Genomic DNA, 24354 nt, shown 5'->3' with positions numbered 1-24354 from the left:
AAAGTTACCTTATTTGCTCTTTACAAAATAAATCACTGTGGCTTGAAAAAACTACCCTTTGGGGAAGACAGTTAATTTTAATTTTTAAAGTAACAGCAGCAACAACAAACATTCATTAGCAAACTTTTATCAAGATTAGATTTAGGGGAGGCAATAAAAAATATTGCTTGCTAGTGTGGGACAGTATCTTTCTTCTGCACACGGCTATCTTTTCCGGGTGCCTTTAACCTCCTCTACAGTTAAGCATTTTTGCTGTAGCTTAACGTCTGCTTGTGTGAATTAAGTACACTATGGCACAAATGGAAGTTATCAGTTATCATATTTCCAATTATACTGACGAGAATAACAACATATACTCAATACCGCTCTTAGGGAAACCTCGCTTCTCCATTCAAATATAGTGGGAAAAGTATGAGTGTACTTTATTTAGAATGAGGCTCGGTGTTATACTAGAGTGTTTTCAGATCTTTCCTTTGCCGTTTCACAAGTTTTCTTCCGTGGGTTATGATGACGTCAGACCTCGCCCAAGACAGAGCGGCTGGTTCCCTGAGGCAGAGGGCGAGCGGGGCCTCGCTGGGCGGCCGCGAATTCCGGCAGAAGGGACCTCGCAGGCGCCCCAAAGAGTGAGTCCCCCAATGTCTAAGGACTTCAAGTCAATTATTGAAGAAACATGTTCGTGACGTATATCAGGAGGAAAAAAATTTCCTTTGGGACATAAAAAGGGAGAAAATGGGCAAGTAAAAGGTTCCGGACACCTTTTGGGGCCATATTTAAAAAAAAAAAGAGAAAGAGGGTGAGAAAGCTTCAGTGATATGTTGATGCCGGCGGCATTTTTTTACCATTTCAAAGACTACGCAAAAAATCATCTGCTCAAAAGAAGCGCTGTATGCGGTGCAGACTAGCGGCTTCTTACATGTCTCCTGAATTCTTCTCCTCGATGTTGTATAAATACACAGTTTTCGCAATTTTGTAATGAATGTATACATATACAATGCATTTAACATTACTTTATACAAATTGTGTGATGTATTTTCATAGTCTTTGTTCATATCCTTTTAAATGGCTGCATAATATTTAGTCAGTTTATAATTCTGCGTTTGTTAACCATTCCCCAATTATGGGGCATTTTAAGTTTGTTTCCACTTTTTTTCTTTTTCACTCTATAGTAAGTCTCTGTTGTCTTCCCAGAAGTCAAAGGGTAATAAGTACATGTTTGGCTCTTGCTATGTATTCATTTGCTCTCCTAAAGAGAGGAATCAATTTTTAATCCTTTCATGGCATTCTTTTTGACTGCCATTGGGAAGAAAACAAAACAAATTATCCGATGCAGAGGTCCATTAACTTATAAATAGACTTTCCTCTTACCAGTTTCCACGGGGTTGAAGGATGTGGCGTATTAATCCCCGAGGTTGGGAAGCGGGAGCTGATGTGTCCTGTGCAACAGACACCAGACGAACTGCAGTAGATTTACATTCGAGTTCTGACGCCAAACCTTTCTACTCTCGGAGTATATTGATGCACTTAAAATTCCGCTTTCCCACCCTGCCTGTTTGTGCATTATATTACAGTCTCTCTCTTTTACAGACAGGAAATGTAAGGGAGTAGCAATCTCAGCATGTCAGGAGGGCAGCTGGAGGATAATTAACCTCTGTAAACTTTGCTTCTGACCCTGAGCCATTTTGGCTGCTATTTCCAATGTTTAAGTGTAAGAGTTCTTTTTAAAATTATTTTAAAATAATAGTTAGCTTTAATTCTACTTTTTTCAAGAAAATACTTATAACAATCTGATGAAAATCATGTTCCCATAATTAAAAAAAAAAAACTGTTCTCATCCAAAGACTAAATTGTCATACTTATTTGCATAATTTTCATTTACCTCTTCCCTTTCTAAGCAAATTAGAAAGTCACATAGAATCAGAGCATGGCCAAATTTAAAGAATTAGAAATCACTCTTTTTTTTATTGATGAAGTATAAATACAAATTAAAAGTAACAAGAATACAAAAATAGTTTTACCAACACGTTAGGATAGATTTCTCACTAACAAATACATTTAAGTGATAATGATTTTTATATATTTCAACGTTGAAAATTCAGACTCAAACAAAACGTTCAGAATGGATCCTCCATTTGCACTCTGTTTCTTGAATAGCAAATGAACAGCTTCCAACACCCACGCAATGCAGAGGCCATTTAGGAGGCTGCTTCCCCCACTGGATCCTTCTTCCTTTCCGTCGTCTTCATCACTGTCTGGGACCAGACTGTGTGGGTGATTCTCCTTCATGAAATGAGTCTTCAACTAGTGGAAAAATCCTGAAAGCTTAGTGGCTATCAAATGCAGGCATTGTTTTGAAATGGCAATGTTTTATGGAAAAGCGTATATCTTTCATTTGAAAGTTATTTCAAAACAATTTTTTCAGTAGATCAATTTCAGCAATATGAAACGTTTCCTGAAGTATATTGAGGACCTAATGCATTATCTCATTTAATCTCCCAGCATTAATCCTACTAGGTAGATATCATTCTTACCATTTTACTAGGAAGTAACTGAGGCTTACAGGTCAAGTAACGATTTAATGACTAGGATACAGTCCTAATTCATGAGTATGATGTGCAGGGTCGACAGAACCTTGCCTGCTTCTCTAGCACCATCTTCCCCACCATCTTGCTTGCATCCTGCTCTCTGGCCATACTCAACTTCCATGTTTACGATCCCTCAGCGCTCTGTCTCACCTCCAGCCCTTGCCTCCTGTTGCTTTCCCATAGGGCACCCTTGACAAGAATGCTCTTCTTCCACTCTGGCTTCCTTCTCCTCCTTCGGAATTTAGCTCCATCTCTGCCTCTCCAGGAAGCTCTAACTGCCCAACCACAACCACTTCCACCTCTGGAGAGGGTTGGATGCTCTTGGTTTCTGCTCCTGCTGCCTTTCTCTTCTACAGGGTACTGTATTTGGCTGTTTTCTTGTTGATCTCTTTCATTAGACTGTGGACTTAGTTGCCTTTGTGGGAGTAAACACACGATAAGGAGGGCAAGGAAGGGTAGGAGGTAGACCTACTTGGAAAGCAGCTTCTTGGTGTGGGGTAAGATCAGCAGAGATTCAGCCTCCAGTTTTGGTGTCTGTGTCTACAGCTTCTACAGCAGTAACTAATGCTTAACATTGATCCCTGGGCACAATGGATATCCGAAGGCCTTCTGAATTGGGGAAGGAAGATTGAATTTATATTTGATATAATTATTGTTAACTGTTTTTAGGGTTGGGTCTTTTTATTTAAATTATGTTTTCATTATAACGTAAGTTTTATGTTTTATTTTAAAAAAAGAAACATCTGAAGCTGGATCTTACTATCCCAACATCATAACTCTTACCATGTTGGTGCATTTCTTTCTATAACTACATGGTTGTCATCATACTTCATCTGTAGTTTTGAATTTTGTTTGTTTTTCACATAAATAATTGATAGTAACAAGGGTAGTAATAGCTGACATTTATTGAGCCCTCACCATGATCTCATCTAAGTCTCATAGAAGCTCTGGGGGTGCCAAACTATGGCCCAAGGGCAAGTCCAACTGGCCACCTATTTTTTGTACAGTGCCCGAGCTAGGTATGATTTTCACATGGTTCAAAAAAATCAAAAGGAGAATAATATTTTTGGCCTGTGAAAATTATAAGAAATTCAAATTTCAGTATCTATAAATATTTATTGGAACACAGCCATGCCCATTCATTTATGGTTGTCTCTGGCTGCATTCACACCATAACAGCAGAGTGGAGTACTTGCAATAGGAACCATAGGCCCTCAAAGCCAAAATTATTTGCTCTAAGGCATTTTACAGAAATATCTGCCAACCTCTGCTCTATAAGATACATGCTATCATCATCTCCATTTTACAAATAAAGAAACAGGTCCTTAGAGAGGTTGAGGCTCCAAAGCTACAGAATTAGCAAGTGGCAAAACAGGCTTTTGTTCCTAGTCAGGTATTCTCATTCCTTGAAAGTTGGCAATCTACGTGTAACATGCATTAATTAAACTCTTCGATTCATTCGCCAGAACCTTCTGTTTCCCATCAGGAGTAAGAATGGGTATTTACAGTGACATCTTTCTTGTTGGAGGCTCAGCCCTTGGCGGCTTTCAAACAGTATTTGAACAGATGCACTGCTCTTATGTTCTCAGATGGAAACAGAAGCCTTAGGTTGAGTTACTTCCCCAGGATAATGTGACACGATATTCAGGCTTATTATCTCTGAGTCCAGGAGTTCTACTAGGAGGTCAAGCCTAGGGTTGGAAACGAAAGAGTCTCTCTTGTGCCTCAATCCAAAATGACAGTGACCAAAATTACAGGACTTTGAGTGTGGATCCCACAGCTCTCACTGGAACCCACTGCTGGCATCTAACACCCTGGTCAGGCCACACTATGTTCTCTCACTTATTCGTTTATTCAAGGTTCATTGAGCTTCAACTGTGTGCCAGTTACTGTGCCACATGGTAGGCATATAATGGTGAATAACTTGAGGGTACTACTCTGGAGAAGCTAATTTTTCAAGTTAACTGAGAGCTACCTGGTAATTTTTTTCCCACAAAAATGGAAGAGATTGCACTCATTACTTGATTTGAAATAAATATTTATTGACCAATGAGTACATTCCAGGCACTATGCTAGGTGATGGACCACACAGAAATAATCCCTGCGCTCATGGAGTTTATGATCTGGTGGGAAAGACAGTGAACAAATAATTTTAAATGTGATGAATTTATTCTGTGATTCCAACCTATTCTGTGAACTGCTTATGTGCAGTTAACAATGATGTTGCCTGGCCTGCGTCCTCATTTTGATAAGTTCTATTGCCATCTAAATCACATTAAGGTCCCCAATAAGATCAGCTGAGATACAGCTTGCCCCCAAAGAGAAAGAAGCTACAGAAAACAGAAATGGCCATGATCCTAAATTAATCCACAATAATAACTAGTATTATTTTGTACTTGATAGATTATTAAACTGTTTCACATACAGTATCCATATGATTCTCAAAAAAATCCCTGTGGGTTGAGTAGAGAAGATATTTTTATTATTCCTTTTATTTTCAGTTGGATCTCAGGGGCAGAGTTGAATTGAAGATATTCCTCATTCATAGCATGTTGTCATCACCAGTATAGGCAAGTCCCTCGTGTGTTTTCTGATTGTCCCCCTCATTCCCCATCTTCACTCCCACTCTCTTCTCTCAGTAGGCACCCACTTTAATACACATATATATATATATACAGTACCACATATACTACAAGAATATACATATTTAAGTAGTGTATTATATATATTTTTATTCTCTGTGTTTTATGATGTTTTGACATCTTAAAAAGCCTTTCTGGCTGGGGAGAGACTGCCCCTCCCAGGTCTAGCCAGTTCTGACAGATAGCCAAGGTCTCGGGCGGGGGCTTGCCCTCAATACGCAAACTGATCAGCACGGAGCCAGCCCTCCTCTGTCAGGCTGCACCCCCAGGAGGCAGTATTCCTCTGCCTTCATTATCCCAGCGCCAGGTGCCAGGCAACTAGGGATGTCTCCTCTGGCTCAGGGACCCCTGAAATTGTTCAAACTAGCCCATCCTAAGCGGTTCGCCGTGCCCTGCTTTGCCTCTCCCTAGGAACCCCCACAAGTCTCTAGCCCGGCTCTCCCTCGCTCTGGTCGTCTGCCTCCTGACCATCCTGGTGTCCTTCCACATAGCATGGTGTCTCTTGTCTGTCTGTAGGATCTGTGAGTATAATAAACTACATTTTCCTGAGCCTCTCCTCTGTCTCCTTTTGTGGCCGCACCTGACTGACCGTCTCATAAAACAATACAGAAGAAGTACTTATCAAAGATACACATTTTTAACTTACATAAATGATATTGTGCTATAAATCTCCTTTTGTTTTCTCAATCTCATATATCTCATTCAGCATTTTTATTTCTTATGTCTACTCACAGATGTCTAGCTCTTTGCTTCTTACTGCTGCATAGTAGTCCTTAATATACATCCGTCACACATATTCCCATCCGTTCCCCTAGGGATGGACCCCCAGATCGCCTTTCACTCCCTGCCAAGGAATGCATTGCCATGTGGAACATTTTTGTACACAATCCTTCACTGGCACCTTTGTGAAAACCGCCCTGGGAATGTGATCCCAGGTAAAGGCATTCATGTTAAGGAAGATTTGAATTAATGGACAGAGAGTCCATAAATGAAACTGCTTAACCCAATAAACATAACAGTGCTTCTCAAATTAACCTACAAATTCAATATATCTCAATCAAAATCCAAAATCCGAGTAACTAAGTTAATTTTGAAGAGGGAGCATAGAGGAGGGACTTACCCTATCAGATGTTAAGACATACCACAAAGCTGTAATAAGTGAAAAAGATAAATGCAGGAATAGACAAATTGGTGCAGGCATAGACAAATAGACCAATGGAACACATAAAACTTCAGAAGTAGACCGTTGACTAGATGGAAATTTAATAAATGAGCAATGGAGAAATGATGGATTTTTGATAGATTGTGTTGGGAGAAAACCGGCTCACCATATGAAGGAAAATGAAGCTGGATTCTCACCTTACACCATTTGCATAGGCAGACACCAGATGGAAGGCAGAAGTGTGGAGAGTTATAAAGCTAACAGAAGAAAGCATAGGAGAATATCTTTGTGTTCTCTGGGTAGGGAATGATTTCTTAAATAAGATCTCAAAATGAAAACCCCAAACCATAAAGCAAAAAAAAAAAACTTGATAAATATAACTACAATAAAACATAGCATTTCTGTTCAACAAAGGATACAATAGACACAGTTAATAGGCTGGTAGAAGATATATATTTTTTTAAAGTATGCATGTAAACAATAAAAAAAACAAGAAAACAATGTGAAAAATAGTCAAAGGAGATGAATAGCAGTTTGCAGAAGCAAAACCCAACTGGCGAAGCAGAATATGAAGGGGTGCTTGCAAATTAAAACATGCAAAGTAAAACAACAAGATACCATTTTGCATTTTGCACCCATCTGAATGGCAAAATATAAGAAGGAAGAATAATACCAAATGTCGGCAAGGCAAGGAGAATAAAAACACATACAGCCATTCAGCATAGAAATCTACCAGTTGTTAGAAACAATAGGTATGTGTCCGCCCTATGATCCCCATGTTTGAGGAAACTGAGGTTTGTATGGTAAAGTGACCTGCCAGATTATCACCACTCCTGATGACAGAGCAAATAATCTGTGGTTCGCTGACCCTAGAATTTAGAAATGTCGTGAAAGTATTTGTTAGTTCAACAAATTCGTGTGCTGAAGTCCTAATCCCCAGCACTTCAGACAGTGACCTTAGTGGAAACAGGGTCTTTAAAGAGGTCACTAAGTTTAAATGAAGTCATTAGGGTGGGTCCTAATCCAACATGATTGGTGTCCTTATAGAAAGGGGAAATTTGAACAGAGAGACGTGCACAGAGGGAGACAAGGTGAAGAGACACAGGGAGAAGAGGGATCCACAAGCCGAGGAGAGAGGCCTGGCACGGATCCCTCCTTCACGGCTCTCAGAAGGAACCAACTCTGCCAACACCTGGTTCTCGGACTTTCAGCCTCCAGAACTGTGAGACATTCAATTTCTGTTGTTTAAACCCAGTCTGTGGTACTTTGTGAGGGCAGCCCTTGAAGACTAAGACAGTGTTTCCCAAGGCGTGACTGGCATAGCGGCAGCAGAGTCAGCGAGCGGAATGGAGCGGCTCACAGGCCTGGCTCTGCACAGACTGGCCAGGGTCGAGGTCCAGCTGGGCCACGTACCAGCTGCTGATCTTGAGTAAGTTATTAAGCCTTCTGCCTCAGTTCTTCTTCTATAAAATAGGTTAAAAATAGTAATTGTTGTTTAGAAGTGTGGTGACAATTTATTAAAATAATACGTGGAGACACCTAGAATGGTTCCTGGCACATCTAAGTACAGAGCAAGTACTAATTATTGTTATTACATAGAACTTTGGATTCAAACTAGACCTGCGTTTGAATCCCAGAGCTTCTGCTTAACTAGCTACTATTTAATATTCTTTGAGTCTTAATATATTATCTATAAGATGAGAATAATGACTTTATCACAGAGTCATTTCTTTTGTTCATTGAACACATTTTCTTGCCTGGGTTATGGGCATTGTGCTGGATGCTAAAGATACAGTTGTGAACAAAACAGACTCTGTCCCTGAGCTCCTGGAACTGCTCTTGTCAAGGTCATGATGACTTTCACGTTGCTGATCCGTGATCAGTCCTCAGTCCTCGTCTTACTTGACCTCTTAGCATTTGACACTGCCGATCTCGCCTTTCTCCTGGAGACACTTTCTTCACTCGGCTTCAGGACACCACACCCTCCTGTTTCCCTTCTACCTGACTGGGGGCTCCTTCTCTGTCTTCTTCCCTGGTTCCTCCTCTTCCCCCCAGTTTCTTTTCTTTTTTTTTTTTTGCTGAGAAAGATTCGCTCTGAGCTGACATCTGTTGTCAATCTTCCCCTCTCTTTTTTTTTTCCCTCCCCAAAGCCCCAGTACCTAGTTGTATATTTTACTTGTAAGTCCTTCTAGTTCTTCTACATGAGCCACTGCCACAGCATGGCTACTGACAGACAAGTGGTGTGGTTACACCACTGGGAACCAAACCCGTGCCACCAAAGCAGAGCACGCCGAAATTGAACCACTAGGCGATCAGGGCTGGCTCTCCCCAGTTTCTTACTGTAGCAGCGCCTCAGGGAGCAGTCTCCTGTCCTCTTCTCTTCTCACCCTACACTCTCACGTATCCCTTAGGAATCTCCTCTAGTCTAGTGACTGAGACATGGAGTTATGCCCCCCAATTTATGTCTCTAGCCCCCACGTCTCTCCCGAACCCCAGACTCATATAGCTAACTGCCTGTTGACCTTTCACTTCAATATCTAATACACATCTCACTCAATGTGCTCACAACTTAGCTCTTCATCTAACTACCCTGCTTCCCATTCATCAGGAAATTCTGTTGGATCGACTTTGAAAATATATCCAGAACCCAACTACTTACGAGTACCCCCTACTGCTACCATCTCTCTCTGAGTCATTGTCTTAGTCAACTCGAGCTGCCATAACAAAATACCGTAGATGGGGTGGCTTAAACAACAGAAATTTATTTTCTCACAGTGCTGGAGACTGAAAGCAGGGTGCCAGCATGGTTGGGTTCTGGGGAGAGCCCTCTTCCCTGCTTGCCGAAGGCTGCCTTTGCCCTGTGCCCTCACATGGTGGAGAGAGAGCCCTGGTGTCTCTTCCTCTTTGATAAGGACACCAGTTCTATCAGAGCTTCACCCTTATGACCTCATTTAACCTTAGTCACCTCCTTAGGGACCCTGTCTCCAGTACAGTACATGGGGGGTTAAGCCTTCAACATATGAATTTTGGGGAGACACAAGTTAGTCCATAGCAGTTACCATCATCTCTCACCTGGATGACTGTAATAGCTTTCTCAGTGGTCTCCTTGTATTTATACATACCAGCTTACGGTCTGTTATTGACACAGCACTTGAACTGATTACTGTAAAATATACAGTGGATCTTGTTATTCCTCTGCTCAAAGCTCTCTATAGGCTCCCGCTTTATCAGAGTAAAAGCCAAGGTTTCACAGTGGCCCACAAAGCTCTACATGCCCTAGCCACCTGACACCTTTGTAACCTCATCCTCTTCCATACCCCTGTGTGCTCCCTCTGCGCCAGCTGCTCTGGCCTCTACGCACTTCCTCAAAAATACCAGGCAGCCTCCCATCTCAAAGCCTGGGCATGTGCTTCTCTCTCCCTGGCACATTCCTCCCCCGGACACCCACATGGCCCACTTCCTTACCCCTTCAGTTCTTTGCTCATAGAGGCTTATCTTGACCACTCTATTTAAAATTGCAAACAGCACTCTCTCCCCCATCCCCTTCTAAGCTCCCTTAGCTAAGCTGTCCTTTCCCTGTAGCATTTATCACCTCCAAACATAGTATATAATTTACTTGTGTAGTATTTCATTGTCTATTATCAGTCTCTCCTCACTAAAATAAAGTTCCATAAAGGCAGAGATCGTTCGGTTTTTTTCATCATTGTGTCCCAAAGACCTAGAATAGTGCCTGGCACATAGGAGTCACTCAGTAAATATTTCTTGGCCGTTGAATGAATAATGATTGCATTATACTCATAATGGCCTGAACAGGCAATTCTTTTGGTCACAAACAGGTGAGGTTCACAGGTCCATGTGTGTGTTAAGTCCAGGATGACTAAAGGCTCTCATCTTGTAGGCAAAAGATGCATTTACAGCAAGTGGAAAAGTGCTTGTTCACATTTTTAAAACAAGGTATACCTTTATCTCCTTGCTGAAACATTCCAATGTGCATCTATTTAAAAAACGAACTCTTTCATTTATGTTGAAAATCTGTTGAGATAGGCCACACTCTTCCTCGATGATCTCCACAGCGTTGTAGAGGTAACCATGACACCCACACTCCCAACCTCACCTCTCCAATGATTGCCATGGGTGAGTGACCTTGAGCCTCTGCGTTCATCCAGGAGCTGCAACAGAAGTCTCATCAGCTGCCTTGACCTTGACCTGACTTTCTCTTGGATGAGCATTAGCTCAAAGGGCTTCAGACACTAACTCTGATTTTCTGCCCACACACTCAAAATTATTCTATTTTGTCAATCACCTTTCCTGGGTTATCTTCAATCACATCAGAGCTGGAATTTTCACAGGCTACATGGTTCATGTAACAAGAACTTGTGACAAGAACACATATCATGTCGTTTTCTCACCTCTTTCCTCTTTGAAAATATATCTTGACTTTTGTTTCTATTATCACCTTCCTCTTACTGGTAAGGTGGGGCCAGTGATGTGAGTACAATGCCTCAAAACTACATAAAAATCCAGCAAGCTTGCTATAAACTAAGTGGCCCTGAAACTAAATTACCTTACCAGACAACTAACACCAGCATAAATGTGTTCATAATAATTCACATATTCATAAAAAATCCATAGAAGTTTTGAGGTGGAAAGTCCCCAAGAAAATTCATTTCTGTGCATATTTTATCCTGTTTATCATGTTTCTCAAGCAAAGGGACTCTTGTTTTTCTTTGTATTACCAGTACTTCTCACTTTGCCTGCCACATGGTGGGCTATAAATATTTGTTGCAAGAATGAAGTAAAAAACAAAAGAACAAATGTACAGATTTATACCCCAAAGCCTTCTTTTTCTCTGTGCCCTCTGAAATAACTCCACTGGGAGGCAGCACATGACTTTAGTAACAGATTTCAAAATAAATAAATAAATAAAAAGGCATGCTCAGATGATACCATTCAACATATAGTCATTCCAGGCGTTTCATGGTTACAAATAGAAGAAAGAGACGATATTCTGACCCTCTTAATCTATTATATTAATGACTCGAGAGTCATTCAAATACATTCAAGTATTATCTCTTACTGCAGCTTCAAAACATCTAAGTAATAATGGCAATGAAAATGTCTGGAAATGAATTCTCCATAATAATTACATGGTATTGTGGGTGGTGAGATTTAATTGAAATCATTGTTTCTGTCTCTAACAGTCATAACAATAAGACATGGATTTATTCTGTGTAATTCAAGGAATGATCAGCAAGCAAATTTGTAAGATGTTTTTAGGAAAACTGAATTTCATGAAAAAATAAACATATTCCAACTCCTCAGCTAATTTTTTTTTTTTTTTTGCCTCTTTTCTGCATAATCCGAACATAGACTGTTGGGATAGCCTGGGTCGTTTCCAGTGTCAACTAGGTACAAGAGAAGAGGGTTACTTTTGTTACTGTGGAACAATTTTGTGGAGCTATTTCTGCAGCCAGGTTCATTCCAAGTCTGTCCTCAGCAACAGTACATATGATTCCAAGTATTAACTGGATTTTGGATTGGGTTGCAAATTTATTACTCTTCTCCCTAGAATAATGGTAGTTGATTTGTTTAGTGTTTTCACCAGTAGTCCATGCCAGAATTTCAATTTTCCTGAATTTACTTTTAATCTGCCTTCCTTCCTAAAATTTTACAACTCTCTTGGACACATTTTCCAATTGAAATCTTTTTCCTCCATAAATGCCAACAAGCTGGTGGAACACATAGACAGCAAGAATATTTTTCACATTTAAAACATAAAATCAACTGCGGCATGCCCTTTGCAATGAGATCATGAATCTAGATGTGTTATTATTGTAACCCAGAGGGAGTCTGGTCATGGACAACTGACATGCATCCTCTCGTAACATTGTAACATCTACCCAAGAAATGCGGTTGTCCCAGGTGTACAGCACTGGGAATTCAAGTTATAAGTTTACTTTTTGAGCATCTCACATTTTTATCTTTAAAAATTCCAAAGGGCTTAAATAAAGTTGTTTATCAATAGAAAATACGTACAAATTTTTCTAAGTCACTATTCTGAACTGATATTGGCAATTCCCAATTTTCAAATATAGGGTCTCTTTTATTTCTAAAAATTTACCAAGCCTATATCTGGTTTAATATTACTTGCCCATATTGGAAGCATTTTTAATATTTTATCTCTTCCCTTTGTCCTTTTTTAAGGAATAAATATCTTAATTTTTCTGTTCAGCCTAGTCTTTTCTTTACTCTTATCTCTTCCTTTTCCCAATACATTTCATTTTAATCTGGGAAAAAGCAGTTTCAAGAAACTTCATAAAAAACTTCAGTTTCAAAAAATATCTTAAACAGAGCTTTTAAAAAAAGTAAAATTTTCCTATAATTTTTCATGAAGTTCTAGTTTTGGTTGATACATGATTAACCTTCCAAGGTAAAGAAAGCGATAGACTAACCAGGTAGTTTCCTTCTGCATGATGCAAGATGCCAGGTTTCCAGCAAAATATCTGAAACCTCACTCCCCCAAGCCCTGTCTCCTCCACAAAACTAGCGCCCAAGATTCATCCTCTATTACTTGCAGCATCCCACTTCCAAGTAGCAAACTCTTTACCAGTTATATCTACTGTTTCTTATCAGAATAATTTTAAAAATAAACAGTGGCTTTAACACAATAGAAATATCTTTTCTCTTACGTAAAAGAAGTCTGGAGGGAAGCGGTTCAGGGACCCAGTCTTCTATCTTTCTGATCAGTAATCCATAAGGTCATCTTAAGACCCAAGATAGCTGCTGAGCTCTTGCCACCATATCCACATTCCAGTCATCAAGCAGGGTATAAACAGGCTCCTTTCAGTTGAATTAGTTCTCTTAAGGAAGCTCTTTCTGAATTTCTACCCAAGGGGCCAACCTGGTGGCACAGCGGTTAAGTGTGCACTCTCCACTGCGGCAGCCCGGGGTTGGCAGGTTCGGATCCCAGGTGCACACCGACACACCGCTTGTCAAGCCATGCTGTGGTAGCATCCCATATGAAATAGAGGAAGATGGGCACAAATGTTAGCCCAGGGCCAATCTTCCTCGGCAATAAGAGGAGGATTGGCATCGGACATTAGCTCAGGGTAATCCTCCTCACAAAAAAAAAAAAAAATTTCCACCCAAAACTTCCGCTCATATTTCATTGGCTCATAAGCCACATGGCCACAATAGCACCAAAGTCCAAGAATTTGTCTTTAATTTGGAGAGAAATATTCCCACAAACTTAGGGTTCTGTTACCAGGGAAGAAGGAGAGAACATTGGAAAGCAAACAGCAGTCCCTGCCACAATGTTCATTACAGTTTTCTTTACAATAGTGGGATATTGGAAACAACCTAAATGGCCTGGAGAATAAATGGTTAAATAAAATGCAGTATGTTCATATATTAAATACTGTCTTTATATTTAGAATATTGATGTAGATTACTATTTATCAACCTAGAAAGAATCCATAATACATTTTTGAGTGAAAAAAAAAACCAAGCATCTATAATGTGATCCCATATGTAAAATCATATCTGAAAATATTTTTTAACAGAGATTAGATAACCACTGGGGTTAGTAATTTTTTGTGTAATTTTACTTTATTCTTTATACTTTTCTGCTTTGAACTTTTTACAATGAGCATACACTGTTTACATGATTATTGTGGAAATAAAAAGGCACTGAATGAAATCATCTTCAGTAAATGAAAATAAAACAGTCTGAAAAACTTTCTATTTGCACATCCATCTTCAGCCAGTGGGTTTTTAAGCTGTCTTTATGACACTTACCAACTTCACACAGATAATATGACACAGGCCCGCACTGATTATCAAGTCTTCAGTAACATGGAAATAACATAACAATAGTGAGGACTGTTCATAAAAATCCTTATTTGATTTTTTGTCTTAGACTTCTAACTTACATTAATGTGAGTTTTGTACCAACTTTATTTCTCTTTCTATGAGTTTTTAATGTAGTGTTCAGTAGAAAAGAAATTGGCTCTTTATTATCACCTTCTGTATGTTTGTGCAAGTAAGTTTTAATTGCAGTAATTAATTACTTCAGGTAGTCGTTGCCCCTATTTTCAGTCTGTCCGATATGGTCATATGTGAGACTTGTCACTGGGAGGTAAATAGGCTATTGAAATCCAAGTCTGCCTTTCCTACATGTACGATATTAAGCCCTTTGCCTCATTCCCTGTATCTCTGAAATGGGTAGAATAATGACTCTTTTACTTAGTTGAAAGGGTGTTGTGAAGGTGAAGTGAGATCATTGATGGGAAATGTTTTGAAAGTTAAAAGTAGCATACAGAACATGGGGACAGGCTGGCTTATCCTAGAATCAAGGGGCTTAGGCAACATTGGGCTCCTGAGCAGAAGCTGTCGTCTGCGGTCCTACCCACAACACCTGCAGCCAGTGTGGCCAGTGAAGTCGGTTGCTACTTCAAAGGGCAGCAGAGAATTGAGGAAAGCAGGTGTTACGTGAATGAAGACTGAATCGCTAATCCAGAAATCCATCATGAAAAAGCAGCCTTAATTTTTTGCATCACTTTCTCGGGCTAGGTGGGTAAACCTTAATTTATTGTGTAAATTGCATTGTATTAAAGGATTTAAAAAAATAGATCATCTGTGATTTTCTTAAAATATCAATTTTGCAGAAGCTCGCTAATTCCAAACAGCAGAGAACTAAGTATTTTAAACTCCTTGCAGCAAAGAAGAATCCCAAAAAATTAACAACAAACATCTCTTTCTCATTTAATTAAGACAAAAACATAGGCTGCATAGAAATGTGGTCATTCTGAACACACACACACACACACACACACACAATTGTGTCATCTCCTTTGAAATGACATCTGTCTTAAACCCCATTTTCACAGGTGGAGAGAACCGGAGTAGAGACTTGAGATGGCCATTAGTGACAGTTGGGTTTCCTTTGAATGAAGTTGAATTAAGCAGTGCTGGAGGGACCTTAGGGGCTCTTCTTTGCTCGGGTCTCCTGTTCAGCACCTGGATAAGCTTATATTGCCCTGGTAACCCAGCCCAAACCCTTTCTACGTGTAGAAAAGGGTGGTTGTTCTTATTGGTTCACGACAGGTTGGGTGAATTGTGGTCTCTCTCGCCATGTAGGTGAGTTTCTCGTTTTTCTTTTTTTTCACTAGAGGGATTTTGTGAGGTGCATATAAGAGTGAACTCTTCGTAATACCGCATGTATACACAGAGTTGTTTCCCTGCATTTTAGGCTTCCTCATATATCCCCCAACCCCTTTTGTGAGCTGTGTCCTCTTTGAGGAGAGAGCCTTTGCATCTGTGGTAGAGACGCCATTGCCAATGGTTTTGAACCATGTCGTCTGTTACCCCACAGACAGACCAACCCAGGAACACTTTCTGGATAATCAGGTGCCCCGGGCACTGATCTTCTGGTCTTCCACCACTACACCGAGACCTGCTCCAAGTCATTTCTCTGTGCCTTCATGTTTTCATCTCTGAAATGTTTTAGACTGTAAATATGTCACTGGGTTATTTACATGGGACTTACTTAAAATTTTCTTAGAGAAAACCTTACCTTTGTAACATTTTTTTGTTCCTGAGGAAGATTTGCCCTGAGTTAACATCTGTGCCAATCTTCCTCTATTTTGTATGTGGGTCACTGCCACAGCATGGCCACTGACAGGTGGTGTAGGTCTGTGCCGAGGAACTGAACCCAGGCCACCGAAGCTGAGCACGCCAAACTTAACCACTGGGCCACAGGGCTGGCCCCTACTTTTGTAACGTTTTTGCTGAAAGCAACATTGTGTTCTGTTCTTATTGTTATAATAACTGTTGAAATTTGCCTTTAGCTCGATGAGCACTGTGTCTCATGTGGATGAACCCGGCCAGCATGAGGATGCCTCTCGCCTCACGGTTCAGATGGAGAATACCTACCAGCTGGGTGTGTTATTTTATCCTTCACTCCTCTTTTAAACTTCTAATTTTGTGAATGACATTTACTTAAAATAATATCTGATAACCTGGCATTATCTTCGATGCTAGCACAATATAAGGGATCTTAATTAATTGAGTGATTTGATGCTGCTTTAATTTCTTCCTCTGCAAAATGGAACCAACACCCATTGCCTGCTTTTCTTCATCAGTGTTTCCGAAACATCAACCAAGTCATTGGGTGGCACTGATGTGTGTTGCGTATTACTGAGTTAAGATGTTCATTGGGTATTTCTGGGTTATCTGGTGGACTTATTTTATGTATACTTAAGTTAAATGAAAGAGATATGCATTAAAGTTTTATCCAACAAAAACAACCAGTGTTGTTGATAGGTGGAGAAAAAAGCCTTCAAGGCAAATGATTCCTGGTCCCCTGTTGACAGAGATGTTTATCCCTTCCCGCTGAGGTTTTGGGTCTTTGAAAACAAAGATCTTTGCACCTGCCCCTATACTCCCAGGTGGAGTCCACAGTGAATATCTTTTCCCATTCATGTTGCCTCATAGACCTACTTGTTTTCTCTAAATGCATACCTGCCCACTATTATCTGAATCCATATCATGCAGTAATTATACTGCTATACAGAAATTCCACAGAGACTTACCAATGACCAAAGGAAGACTCTATGGGCCAGAGTGGTTCCATCTGTGGCCAGTTAACCTCAAGAAAATTATAGACCATCAGCACATCCCATTAGGCCTTGTAGCCAGTTTTCGACAGTAATCCCAAGGCTACATGGATTACAAGGCTCCACAATTAGTCAGTCTACTGGTATTTTCACAGGGCCTGTGGTAGACAACTAATATTCCTACCATCCAATATACTTTTATACTCCTCTGGTAACCTTACCCAATTTCCTTTGGGGAAGCCCCACCACTTCCATCGTTACCACTTTTTGACCATAACATTCTGCTGAAGCTGACACTAGCTTTAGAGATGTAACATGACTGATTCTGGGATGCCATATAACCCTTTGATTGGTTAAGCCAATCAAAACCTTTGAGATTCAATTCAGAAAATGTTGTTTGGGCTGTTGAAGAAGCAGATCAGGCCCTGAGAGCTGCAAGAATGTAGGAGCCATGGCAGCTTCTGCCATCTTGCCCCCACATGAAGCAAGCCTGAGGCCAAGAGAGAACCAAACCCTGACGTCATCATTTGAGTGCTAAATCCAGCTGTCTACTCTTGGACTTTGCAGTTAGGAAAGCTAAGTTTGAGCCAAGTTTTCCCCACTTGTAAGTAAAAGATCTTAGCCATTTGGTGTCTGTGACTGTGGTCTCTGCATGCTGAAAGAGTTTGAATCAGATTTCAGCAGGATAAAGGAGTTGAATAATGAAGCCCTGTGTTTTTCTTCATAAGGATATATTTTCATAGCTTATTTCCTCAAATAAAACTAAATCATCTTATCAGTTTTAGAAGTACTGAGTGTTGAACCAAGTTAGAAAAGTAATTTTAAAAATACCTTAATATAAAGTACTTTCCATATTTTCTTATAAAAAGTCATATGAATTATTCTTTTATGATTAAAATCTTTTATGCTTGACAATCCCTTTTTTAAGCATTCAACCAGCCATCTTGTTAATAATCAAAAACATATTTCCACTTCTACTTGTTTCTGGATTTATTTTGCATCTGAAAGATACTCTGTGGACCTTTGGTAAAGATTTTTTCATATCTACACAAAGCAATACTGACCAGAAGACTGGGGGAAAAATCAGTTAATCACCAGCATTATATTGTGTTTAATTTTTCACATCCTATCCAATAATATTTGCATCATCTAAACACATCTTAAATATTAGCATGTTTATCCTCCCTTTATCTGAGTAATTAAGCCAGCAAGAATGAGATGAAACATGAGTATAATTAATGAAAGAAAAAAGTGAATGGAAAAATGAAAGTACATTTCTTATAATAAAACACTATTTACATTTTCTCAATTAATTACTGAAACAGGAGTGTAGAAGAAAATACAGGCTGTAAGATCCAATGTATCTGAATTTGAATGCTAGTTTTTCCACTTCCTAAATAAATGATGTTTGAGCAAGGTATTCAGCATCCCTGAATCTCAGTTTCTTTATCTGTAAATAGGGATCATCACCCACACATCATAGGGATGCTGTGAGAATTAAATGAAGTAATGTATTTAAATTGCTTCTCCATTCATTACGTTATTGTTCTCAAAGTGACTGACTCTGGGACTTCCCCTTAGATCACTAAGAAGAACAGGTTTCTGTGACATCCAGGATAATCTATTAATCATGGAGCGAGGGCTTTTTCTGGCGAAATGATGCAAGAGGTACCTGATTCTTTAAAAACACTGACTGTGAGCAGCAGGCCAGACAAGAGCTCTTGGTGGCCATCTCTGCTGCCCCATTGAGACAGCCTGCCTGAGCATGAAGCCAACACCATGAAAAGTGGAATCTGAAGATGGAAAGAGAGAGACGTCCTTTGAGCTCCACTTCCATGCGATGATCATCCCTCTCATCAGACGCTTTCTGGGACAGAGCCTGGCCGTCTCTCAGCACCGACTTCTCCCCAGCCACAGGGTGCTTCCCGACTGTGGAGGCCTCACTGCTCCCTGCTCACCCTGCTGACTGCTGCCTTTTCAGTACGAGCAGTCCCACCTCTCCCCTCAGGATGAGGCAGCCACAATAACAGCAACAACACTAATAATAATAAATAGCTAATGAGCAGGATTTTTGTGCAGCAGGCACTGTTCTAAGCATTTTAAATATTTCACCTCATTTAATTCTAACAAAAAACAGTATGTGGTAATTCTTATTATTATCCCAATTTGAGGAAACTGAGACACAGATATGTTAAATAACCAAAATTTTTTTATCTACTCTCTCAGCTCTATTTTGACAGGCAAGTTTTTCTTCTTTTCTTTTTTTCTTTTCCCCCATCCTGACCCTTCTTCAGGTCTTTGCTTTTTGATTTCAAAAACATTTTCCCCTCCTAAAGAAAAAAATTTCACCCTAAAAAGAAAAAGAAAGAAAAGAAAAAAAGCTTTGGCATCCACATTAGCTGACTCTGCGAGTAGCTCATTTTGGACGTCCAAAGCAGACCTTGAGTCTTTCTATCTTTTTTGCATCTCAGCATCCCGGCCTCAGCAAGGCAACAGATGACACTGGCTGTATAGGGGCGAGGTCGCAAACAAGTGAAGAAAGAAAAGTTCATGACTATATTTCCAAATATTTTCAGAATAGAATCTGGTTAATGAGATTTTAAAAAACTACGCAGGGTGCAGACAACAGGTTGGTACAACGGGAGCCCCTGGAATCAGGGCGTCAAGAGCCACCGGGCCTCGTCTTTCCAGCACTAGACTGTGTGGGCTCCTCTCACTGTGGCCTGGCTTCCTTCCCACTGTGAGAGACACAGCCTCCAGCACTTCCTACGGGTCACAAGTCATCACTCTGCCGCCAGAAAGAGCCTCACTTTTTTTTCCTAATTCTAGTTTAAAATAAAAGTTCCAAGAAAGGGCTCTAACTGGCCTGCCTTGGGGCAAATGCCACCTTGGGCCCATCAACCATGACCTGGACTTGGGCTCAAAGGAAGTGACGGCAGATCCTCAAGAAGCACGTGGTTAGAGTGGGAAGAGGACCAGTTCCTGGAAGAGGAGATGCTGTTCCCAAACGACAGGGAGCCTCACGAGGCAGACGCAGGTCTGCGGGGCAGGAACTGCCTGTTCTCCCAAGGGAGAACACATGGCTCTAATACACAGCCATGTGAGGGATGTAGTCAGGTGAGGAACATGCGACGCGAGTCTTGGGAGGAGGGAGTGAAAAAGACTCGAGCATATCCGTCTAAAGGACATAATCTATTGAATTGAGCCCAAGCTAGTAGTTTCATTTTTAAATTCCTTAAATGGAAAGGGGGAAATCAACTTCAAATTTAGCCTCATTTCACACGAGTATGCAAGCGGAAATCTTCTAAAAGATCCACCGGAAGGTGACACAGAGGCCGGTAGGTACCCGGGAGCTCACCTACAGCAGCTGGTGCCCTGTCTCCGACCCCCGGAAGCAGGCGCGATCGGGACCAGCCCTTTACAGGTTCATAACTGCTTGTCTCTGGCCTGAAGAACAGGGATTCCAGCTGACTGAATATTGGGGTTATCACCATACTCATTGCATCAAGTGTCTCTGTTTACACGTCCAGATTCATTCCCCACGCTGGTTTAAATTTAATTGAACAGTTCCTATATAATCATCAAAATAAAAATGCTCTCTTGAGCCCCAGGAGGCTAACTTAGCTACAGGCACCGGCTGAAATCTTCCTGTTAAGGTCAGCAATAGGAAACTTCCGCAGGAAGTCGGGGGAGGGAGGGTGGCTGCATTGTCTGCTTCCTGTCCCTGCCTCTGGGTTCATCTCAGGCTGTCTGCATCCGCCAACGGAAAGACGTGAGCTGCTCTCAAGAGAGCCACTCCACATGCCTCTTCTGGGATCTAGTAACAGTTCCCTTCTCAGACCCCTGAAGCCTGCGGTGGGACAGGGGTGACACCCTGGCTTTCACCAGCCAAGAGTACTGCACTATTGTTCGTGATTTCCCACATTCTGCTCAGACCTTCCTAAGGAGTCTCTTTACTAAATCCTCCTGGGATTTTCCTGAATTTAGTGTGCCGTATATTTCCTTAGACCCTGACTGAGACAATCATTAAAAATAAACACTTAAAAGATACTGATAACTATTCAAATAGGGTTGGATATAGTTCTTGATCTCATTCCTTCATCCATATCAGTTCAGCAAATAACAATGGAGCCTCTGGATGCCAGGCTCTGGGCATATGTGCACGTTGTACAATGACATGGGCACATAACCAGAGAGATGGTGAAGTTAATATGCCCGGAGGCACAGGTGAGATTCCTGTGGTGCAGGATAAAAAGGTCCATCTGAACGTGGACTAAATGCAGTCAGGAATACAAAAATAAAGATAAACCTGAGCCTGCCTCCCAGCTGGGCCACTGTGTGATTCTGAGCAAGTTACTGAATGTATTTAAATCTCTGTTTTCCTGTCTGTGAAATGGAGATAACAGTAAGATTCACCTGAGATTTACTGGAAGGTTATATAAGGTAATAAATATGAAAAGCTCATCATAGTGCCTAATGTACAAAATGCTCAATAAAAGTAGCCATTATCTGTACTGTGATTATTTTCTATAAAATGTTTAATTCTATTTAAATTCTGAAATCATACATTAAACATTTCTTATGCCTTTAGCCTTGTATTAGACTCTGAGGAGGATAAAATCTGATCTAGCTTACTGTTTCCCCGGGGAGAAAGGCGGGTATGCCTGAGCTCTTGTCTAGTGGACTAGGAGCCAGGATGGGGGGGGCGGGCACCCAGTGCACTGGGAGTGCAGAGAAGAGGGATGACTTTTACCTGTGGAGAGGAGGAAGGCTGCCTGGAGAAGACCTTTGAGCTGGCCTTGCAACATGAGTGGGTATTTCTCAGATGAACAAGGTGGGGAAGGGTGTTTTGTTTAAAAAGAAGAGCAAGAATGAATGTACACAAGCAACATTTGAAAGACAGGTGAAGTCCGTGAGATGGAGCAGCGTTGGCGCAGAGAGCTGTGGTGGGGGGAGAAAAGGCTACAGGTTGGGTAGGAGGTAAACCTTAGACCTTGCTAAGGGAAGTATCGCTGTAAGATCTGGGTTTTAGGGCAATCTGCCAAGTTGTAGTGTGGTAGATAGATTGTAAGGGAGATAAAAGAGCTGGGGGGCCAGTTGGAAAGATGTTGAGACTTTGAAGTGACATTAATAGTGGGAACTGGGAAGGAGGATACCTTCAGTGTCAAACCTCAGTGGTACTGAACACACTCTTCATGTAGTCTGGTAAAGGGAGGAGTCCATCGTCTTCTTATCCTCTGCCAGAGAACCTGACTGGAAACCTAATCAGGACCAGTTTTTTCTTAAAATAGGGGCCACCAAGAAGATTAAATGTCTCTCATGTTTCAATACTCTTGATTAGCTTAGGGGGTGGGCAGATATGATTTGAAATTACTTCTTAGAACAAAATGTCATCTGTATTTTCAGGTCCTACCGAACCTTTCCCTGCGGTTGTTGTCAATCATATTTTGGAAGATGTGTTAACTACCTACCTACAAGAAGAACACTATGAACCAGAGCTCTGCAGACAGATGACTAAGACAGTCTCTGAGGTATATGTATGCTTTGCCCAGTGTTAACTATAACTAGAATATTTACTGAAAACACAATCTCCTACTTTTTGATGAAGGCAATTAATTTGCAGTAGCAGAAAAAAATGCTTATTTATATTTTATGAAACTATTTATCAGGTCATATTCCATGCGTATTTGTGTGTGTAAAAAACCTTTGTCTAAGACAATCATTATGTGCATCATTTTCATTTTGTTTAAAAAATGTATAAAACTGCCCCATTTGTCAAAAAATTCATTGTAAAAGATACAATATTTTAATGGTCATTTTTCTCTGCCCCAAGGCAGTTTCTTTGAGTGCCATCAAATACAGATACTGTGGCCTTTAAATACATTTCTACTTTTGTCAACTAAAGTGCTGGGACTCCATCAGGTTTTCCCTACTTCCTTTGTTACAACAAAGTCTTTAGTAAACATTCACGGTTAGTCCTATCACCGGAGACCCCAGAAGTGCGCTGCCTTCATTAGACACAAACAAGGCGCTTAACTCTGATGCCAGCATTCTTTGAAGGGAAGCCATCTTCACATAGATTTTCAAAGAATGTAATGAATCCATTAACTTCTGTGCGCTGGATTACAATTTTCCCATGTGCCTTAGGAAATGTAGATTTACTGCTGGTGCTGTCATTTTGTCCCTAAATGTCCTATCTCATGAGGACAGTGCTTGAAGTAAATCACAGTTATGTTCTACAACAATTACTGAAAGCATCTACAATGGCTCATACTATTTTCTTAAAGTAAATCCACTATATTTATGACAAAGATTAAGACTCTTAAGTTTCATTGTGGCTAAGTGGGGATCTATTTTTCCTCTTAATTTCCAGGTTATTAAAGCCCGGGTCAAGGACTTGCTGATTCCACGGTATAAGCTGATTGTGGTGTGTCACATTGGACAGCTGACAAGTCAGAGCGTACTTATTGGAAGCAGATGCCTCTGGGATCCTAAAAGTGATACCTTTTCATCTTATATTTTCAGAAATTCTTCCCTCTTTGCTCTCGCAAATGTCTATGCAGTTTACTGTGAGTGATTGTAAACAAGAAATCTAGCTCTTACTTCTTTAAATCAAGAAATTGGCTGTATCTGTGTGCACAAACATTTTACTGTCTAAAAGTTTGAGAAAGAAACAACACTAATATTTCAAACAACTGGAACTTTTTGCACATTTTCACACTCTTGTAAGGATTAGGGGAAGGGAGGGTGGCACAAGAAAGAATCTTGTTTATCCAAAGAGGGAACTAAGTCTTGGTTCTGCTGGATTGTTTTTTCATAGACATAGATTCTTATTAAACATTACTTTTGGTACTAATTATTTTAATTACTCTTTAATTTGAGACTTAGAATTTCCTGCATTGTTTTTTAATGAAGAGAAATGTTTTAAAAACATGGCTATATACCCTGACTAATAAATGACAGTAGAATATTCAACACAGTATACACAAATGTTAATATGTCTCAGTGCTGCATATAAAAGAATACTGGTTTTCATTTTGTCCTTAATAAATCGAGCAGCATTCATTAACTGCAATTATTGTTACATGTACCTGACAGTTGAAACTGCTGAGGTAGAATTAATGATTTCATAACAATTACCGTAGTCCCACGGGGCTGCTAGCTCAAACTGGAAGCTCGTGTGGATTGCCTGCACTTAGAAAATTGTGGGAGAACTGAGTGTTGGCTCTTCAATAATGGAAACTATAAAGTGAACAAAAGCTTTTTAGGGCACCGAAGTAAACGTTGTGATATTAAATATACATGATGCTTAATAGTAAGTGTATCTGTGGCACATAAAATCATGTATTGGA

The 24354-nt window shown here is 40.4% G+C and overlaps 1 protein-coding gene across 1 annotated transcript; it reads left to right on the top strand.

Annotated features, from left to right (window-relative positions):
- The first annotated feature begins 504 nt into the window (after window positions 1-504).
- DYNLT5 (dynein light chain Tctex-type family member 5) lies at window positions 505-23631 on the top strand. Its single transcript, XM_014788364.2, has 4 exons — window positions 505-623; window positions 16235-16326; window positions 22409-22533; window positions 23376-23631. Exons 1-4 carry the CDS (start codon window positions 505-507, stop codon window positions 23577-23579), a joined length of 540 nt encoding a protein of 179 aa, XP_014643850.2. The 3' UTR covers window positions 23580-23631.
- Window positions 23632-24354: the final 723 nt, after the last annotated feature.

This window comes from Ceratotherium simum, chromosome 2 (assembly GCF_057802395.1).
Source record: "Ceratotherium simum simum isolate JZ-2026a chromosome 2, ASM5780239v1, whole genome shotgun sequence".
Taxonomy (NCBI): domain Eukaryota; kingdom Metazoa; phylum Chordata; class Mammalia; order Perissodactyla; family Rhinocerotidae; genus Ceratotherium; species Ceratotherium simum.
Note: the sequence above shows the minus strand (reverse complement) of the source record. Positions and strands in the feature narration are given on the sequence as shown.

Excerpts from the sequence above, each read along its gene's own strand:
- DYNLT5 (XM_014788364.2), top strand. The coding sequence starts at position 505 with ATGATGACGTCAGACCTCGCCCAAGACAGAGCGGCTGGTTCCCTGAGG. Across the intron at positions 624-16,234 it reads CCTCGCAGGCGCCCCAAAGA|CTCGATGAGCACTGTGTCTC; the intron begins GTGAGTCCCCCA and ends ATTTGCCTTTAG. Across the intron at positions 16,327-22,408 it reads GGAGAATACCTACCAGCTGG|GTCCTACCGAACCTTTCCCT; the intron begins GTGTGTTATTTT and ends CTGTATTTTCAG.